The sequence below is a fragment of the Triticum dicoccoides genome, chromosome 1B (genome assembly GCF_002162155.2).
Source record: "Triticum dicoccoides isolate Atlit2015 ecotype Zavitan chromosome 1B, WEW_v2.0, whole genome shotgun sequence".
Lineage (NCBI taxonomy): Eukaryota > Viridiplantae > Streptophyta > Magnoliopsida > Poales > Poaceae > Triticum > Triticum dicoccoides.
In genome coordinates, this window is record NC_041381.1 from 410,773,764 (window position 1) to 410,780,169 (window position 6,406).

Sequence of the window (6,406 nt, forward strand, 5' to 3'; positions counted from 1 at the left end):
TGATCTAATCTTTGGTAAGGGAAAAGAATCCATCTCAGCCTCTGTGAATTTTGTACAAAATTATTTGGCTTCCTTTTCATCTTGTCATGCAAAAGTGCAGGTAGAGATGAGTAACAAAGGCAAGGAAGTGGGGGATGGAATTCTGGCTTCAAATAATATGGAGAGGAATTCTTCTGCTTGGCAACCTCCCACCGCGGAGTTCTTTAATATTAATGTCGACGCAAGTTTTGGTGGGGCTATTAATGTGACGAGTGTGGGGGTGGTTGTCAGAAACCACTCTGTAGAAGTTGTCATTCCTCACAAACCCATCATTTTAGAAACCGATTGTTCTTTTGTGGCCTCTGTTTTTGGAAAAGACAGTATCGACGGGTCACCCCTTGTTGACCTAAAGAAGGAAGCTTTGAGTATCTCTAAGATGTTGCCGAATTTAAAGATCTGCAAGATTAGCAGGAAAGCTAATATAGTGGCACATGAGGTGGCTAAGTTTAGTTTTATTAATAGGTCTGATGGTGCTCTTGTTAATAGTGTTCCGGCCTGTGTGACAAATGCTGCAACGAATGATTGTATGAACATATTAATTTGATTAATATATGGGTGGGGTTTTTCAAAAAAAATCACGAATTACAAATAGTTGAAAAAACTTTATCTCTATGTCTAGTGGTAATCCACATTGATGTAATGAAAGCGAACGACCCACAACAATGACAGGACACCATGAGTAATTGACCCATTTCTCAAGCAGAGTCTCTCTAAACCATCCTTCTTTACCTTCATTTACATCTGAAAGTGATTTGTATACTTTACTATGACCATCCCTCGTTGGTTGCTCGTGAGACCCATCATCAAGAAGTGTTTCTATGGCTCCTTATACCAATTATGCTTGGCACATTACTAAATCTGCTGGCCTAAATTCACCTACTTTTAATAGATAGGCAAGATTATTGTTCTGATGGATAACTCTCTGATATGTTCATTAATATTTGAAGTCACTACTTTATCTCTAGTAGATTTATAAACAATAGATTTCTATTCGGTGGGAAGATCGGTAATAAGTAGAAAACCATCCATTTTGGTTTTGCATTTGTTTGAATAAAATATTTCGCCAATTGCTTGTGTCTTACTCATTTCTTTTCTATATTCCCAATTATCTCTACTGTACCCCTCTTCCTTCCATTCGAACAAGGAATCCTGTAATAATAATTCGGAAGCCCAAATCTGCTAATGACTCATTGTGCACGCTTTCTCTGTCTCCCTCTGTCTCATCTTTGCGGTGGTCTCTGCTTTGCGCTTTGAAGTGACTATACAAGATCAGAGATCTGATCAAGATCTGACTATACAAGGACTGGTAGGCCGTCACGTCTCCGTACAAGAAAAGTCCGCCGACTAAAATATCCATCCTTTTGGCGTGAACACGTTACATAACATTTCTTCGATTCTAAAACAAACAAACATTTCGCTATTCGCCAGCACGGCACATGGAAACGACCTTGCAACGAACTGAGCAACGACCTTCTCCGTACGCCCCCTGTACGAACGTGCGTACTGCACACCTGCATCAACAGCTCAAATCACCTGGACCCTCCCACGTTCAACTGCAAACCAACCCAAATCTTCTGCCAATTTTTTAGATATAGACCTGCCGTCTCGCCCCAACGTCCAAACTGTGGGAACCAATCCTCAAAAAAAAAAAAAAAAACTGTGGGAACCAAATGGTCTGACTTTTTCCCTCGCGAGGGCCTGACTGCCAGCTTTACTTAGCAGACAAGATTGTCTAAAAAAAAACTTAGCAGACAAGAGAGTAGAATTTGTCGTGCTGAAAAAGAAAGTAGTAGAACTTTGACAAAACAGGGTATGCATGCTCTTTGAAGTGATTAGCAATAGCACACGCGTAGAGATTTGCCGTGGACTCGTTCTTCTTTGGATCAAATCTCCCGCCTCTGCCAGCGTGACGAACGCCGAAGACGGAGGAGTACGTCGACGACTTCCTGAAAAAGATCCCCGATCTCGTTGCTTGCACACGAGTCGACACGCACCACACGGGCTAATCAATCAATCAAACACTAACTAACTAACTAGCCCTGACCACAGTTCACAACCCAATCAGACCCTGTACCCACCACCACTGCTCCTCGAAAGGACCCGCGAAACGAATCGCCGTCCTATCCATCCACAGACGCCCCAACGTGCACCACACCGACGTCATGTACGTAACGTAATCCAGGCGAAGCAAGCCGCGCGAATCGGAACGCTCTCCCAGCTTCGCCCGGGACCGCGAGACGGCGACGGCTCGCGGGCACGGCGACACGCTCGCCCATCCCGTCCCAGTCGCCCGGGCCGCGGCTGATCCCGCCTACACGTCCGCGGGAGGGCGCGTTTTCCCCGCCGCATTAACGCCGGATCACATCAACCTTTTGCCCTGACCCCCGATCAAACGAGATCCATAACCAAATCCCGTGGCTACGATTCCGCCGCTTCGTCCGTCTTGTTGAGCGCTGACAAGTCCTGGCAGGGCGGGAGCTCCCTGAGCCGTGGATCGGACCAACGACGTGCGGACGTGCCGGACCGTGGCCGTCCGATGGGGCGACGGTGCACGATTAGGGCGGCGGTTTGATTGGCTGGTAGGTTGGTTTCCCGGGTTATTCGCTCAACTTCAACTTCCTTGGCGCCAATGCGGTACACGACGGCAGCGCGGAGGGGTCGTCGAAAGCTATATCTATCGCGGTCCACGGTTCAACAGCCACGGGATCATGGTCCAGCTCGAGAAAAGCTTGGCAAGGTGTGCGCGGAATTGTGGATAGCCTGGTCGAGGAGGAGAGCGGGTACGTGCAGCGTGCGCTCACATGGCCGGACTGGGAGGAGGCGGCGGCGGGCTCAGCGACTACCTCGACCGGCCCGACGCCATCCACCGCCGCACCGCGTCGCTCGCCATCGCGCGGTCCGGCGACGATGGACCGCGCATCATGGATGGGGTTGGGCGCGAGGGTCGGAGGGCGCGCTCGTCGCGCCGTCTCTCGCTGTCGTCGTGGCTCGGGCCGCGCTCCAGGCCTCTGCCGGCCGACGACACCACGTCCGTGGACTCGAGAAGCCGAGAATTCGAGGGGAGTAGCAGCGCCAAGGGGAGGCAGTCGTCGTGGAGCAGCTGGAAGCCCGTGCGCGCGCTCTCTCGCATCGGGAAGCGCCGGGCCGGCTGCCTCTTCTCCATCGAGGTGGCCACGGTGCGCGGCATGCCGGCCTCCATGGACGGCCTCCGACTCGCCGTCTCCGTCCGCAAGGCCGAGACCAAGGACGGCGCGATGCAGACCATGCCGGCCCGGGTGTCGCACGATGGCACCGCGGAGTTCGACGAGACGCTCTTCGTCAAGTGCAACCTCTACTTCACCGGCGGCCCAGGCACCGGGAAGCCCCTCAAGCTCGAGCCTCGCCGGTTCGTTGTGTCCGTCGTCCCCGTCGAGGTGCCGGACATCCGTCTGGGGACGTACACCGTCGACGTGAGCTCGCTCGTGCTCGACTCCCTCCAGAAGAGCTCCGAGGGACGCCGCGTCCGGTGGTTCGACAGGGCCTTCGGACTCGCCGGCAAGGCCACCGGTGGCGAGCTCTTGCTCAAACTGGGGTTCCAGCTCATGGAGGACGCGGGGCTCCGTCTCTACACGCAAGCCGCGGGGAGATCGTCGAGGGACGTGTCCGTGTCCCCCTCCCGTGCGAGGGTTCACAACAAGAACTCGTTCAGCGTCGCCAGTACGACGCCCAAGCTTTCAACGTCCGACGGAGCCATCTCGCCTTCCATGAGAGCTTACAGGCAGCTGGTAGACAGGCTCAACGTCGACAAGCGTCCCGAAGACGACGAGCTCTCCACCGCAAGTGGCGCTGGCGACGTCGACTATGTCATCCCGGAGTACGAGGTGGTCGACAAGGGCGTCGAGACGGTCAAAGAGGTCGTCCACTTCCAGGACCAGCGCGACGTGCTACGCGAGCTCGACTCCATTGGCGAGCAGATCGAGGCCATCGAGGCGCTGATGGCGAGCGGCGGCAAGAAGTCGCCCAGGGGAGCCGGTCATCAGCCGCGCCTCGATGCGGATGAAGAGATGGTGACCGTTGAGTTCCTTAGGAAGCTCGAGGCAGTGGACGACGACAAGTTCAGGAAGCTGAAGCAGCCGATGACACCAAGGTCAAGCGAGTCGCAGAAGAAGGCGCCCGTGGTGCCGGACTTGGGACAGAGCCTTGGCCCGGCGGTGCAAACGCGTGACGGCGGGTTCTTGGTGTCGATGAACCCGTACAACGTGCCGCTTGCAAGCAGAGACGTACCCCCGGTGCTCGCCATGCAGGTGTCGAGGCCGTTCGTGCTGCCAAGTGCCATGGCCGCGACTGGATTCGATGTGCTCCAGAAGATGGCGGCCGCGGGCGGACCAGACGAGGTTCGAGACAAGGTGGCGTCGCTAGGGCGCATGGAAAGCCTTACCGGAAAGACGCCCGAGCAAGTGGGTTTCGAGGGCATCGCGGAGGCGGTCATCGGCGGTAGGCGGACCGAGGGCGGCGCGAGCTCAAGCGCGGCGCGGTCGGTCAGGCTCGTCCGGAAGCTCGCCACCGCCTTGTCCGAGGGCCGGATGGAGCGCGTCGCCACCGGCATCTGGAGCGCGGGAAACGATCCAGAGACCTTGGATGAGGTACTCGCATTCTCGTTACAGAAGCTCGAGGCGATGGCGGTGGACGCGCTCATGATCCAGGCCGAGATGGCCGACGAGGAGGCGCCATTCGAGGTAGCGCCGGCTGCGGGGGAAGCGAACGTGTTCGACGCGCTGGTGCCGTCCGACGAGTGGTCCGAGTCCCGTGGCGGCTCGGACGGCCGCGTCACGCTGGTGGCGGCCATCCAGCTGCGTGATCCGTCCCGGCGCTACGAGGCGGTGGGCGCGCCGATGATCGCCGTCGTCCAGTCGGCGCGGATGCTGGGCGCTGCGGGGCTTAGCGGGGGGAGGTTCAAAGTGAGGAGCCTGCACGTGGGCGGCGTGCAGACGAGGTGTTTGTCGGGAGTCGGCGGAAGCGCGAGCTGGCGCGCCGAGCGGCAGAAGCTGACGGCGATGCAGTGGACGCTCGCCCACGGGCCGGGCCGCGCCGCCAAGAGGGTGCAGACGCCGCCATCGTCGCAGGCAGCGAGGGCGAGGCAGCAGCAGCGGCGGCCAGACGTCGTCTGGAGCCTGTCGTCGAGGGTGCTCGCGGGGATGTGGCTCAAGACGGTGCGGAACCCGGACGTGAAGATCAGCGCCGCGGGCAGCACGTGACATGGGCGGTGGTCGAGCTGATGCCACAGAGTGGATGTGTTGGTAGACTTCATGATATAGAATATGCAGATTCCAGTAGTATACTGTATATGGACCTCGTAGATATGCAGGCAATGTTAGACTGCATTCGTGCAGTGTTTACAGAATTCTCAGCATTTAAATGTTACCCATTCTTTAAATAGTGAATTGCAGTTTTTATCCCCTACTACGACATTTTTACGTAAATTATTCAATTTAATAGATTTTCATTTGACTTACTCATGTAGCAAAATATTTACTCGTTCTTATCACATTTAGCGAAAGTTTTATGAGTTTTTACCACAATTACCAGTCTATCAGTTGTACCATCCGGTATACGTGGCGACCCAAGTCGCAATTTTTCTCCTGACATTTTTTTTCCCACACCCGGGCTAGACATTGGCTTCGCAGGACTTTTTGTTCTCATAGTGTATGTACACATTGCTTTACTTTGATGATGAGTTTTTTCTTTGGGATATGCAGGTCCTTGTTCATTGCTTCCACCGCATTCTTCTTCACCGTATTTACTTTTTGGGTATTGCACCATACTAGACATAACTTTCATTGGCACTTTGTCATGTAAAAGAACCACTCGAGATGCTATACGCACCTAACATACTTTAAAGGGGGTAAAAATTGGTACACCTTTTGCTAAATGGAGTAATTCAAATGAAAACTGTCAAATAGGGTAACTAGCATAAAAGATATCAATGTAGGGGGTTAAATATGGAATTCACTCTTCTTTATATTACATTCATCGTCTCTATGGCACAATAATGGCGGAAAAGAAATTCTAGCGGAACCGGTTTCTACCAGATAGACTGCAATTGTACGATGGTGCGTTGATTTGAAGCATACTTATACCATAGTCAAACATAGCTAGGGCGTGTATTGTGTGTAGTGGTACACATTGCTTTGCTATCGTTTGTACATGCCCGCATATTGAATTCAATAGCAGAAATCCACCCACTAGCATAGATCAAGCTCGCCACTTGCTTCCCCAAGTTCATCACCTCCCTCTTCCATCGTTGCCACCGCCTGGATCACATTGTAGGTGCTAAAACTGGCAGATTTCGGGTAGGGGGTCCCAAGCTTGGTGATCTAAGCTAGATGGT

At 53.7% G+C, this 6,406-nt stretch overlaps 1 protein-coding gene across 1 annotated transcript; it reads left to right on the forward strand.

The window, feature by feature from the left end:
* The first annotated feature begins 2,647 nt into the window (after nucleotides 1-2,647).
* Nucleotides 2,648-5,486, forward strand: LOC119338152 (protein PLASTID MOVEMENT IMPAIRED 1-like). Its single transcript, XM_037610449.1, has one exon. The coding sequence runs from the start codon at nucleotides 2,841-2,843 to the stop codon at nucleotides 5,271-5,273; it is 2,433 nt and encodes an 810-aa protein (XP_037466346.1). The 5' UTR covers nucleotides 2,648-2,840; the 3' UTR covers nucleotides 5,274-5,486.
* Nucleotides 5,487-6,406: the final 920 nt, after the last annotated feature.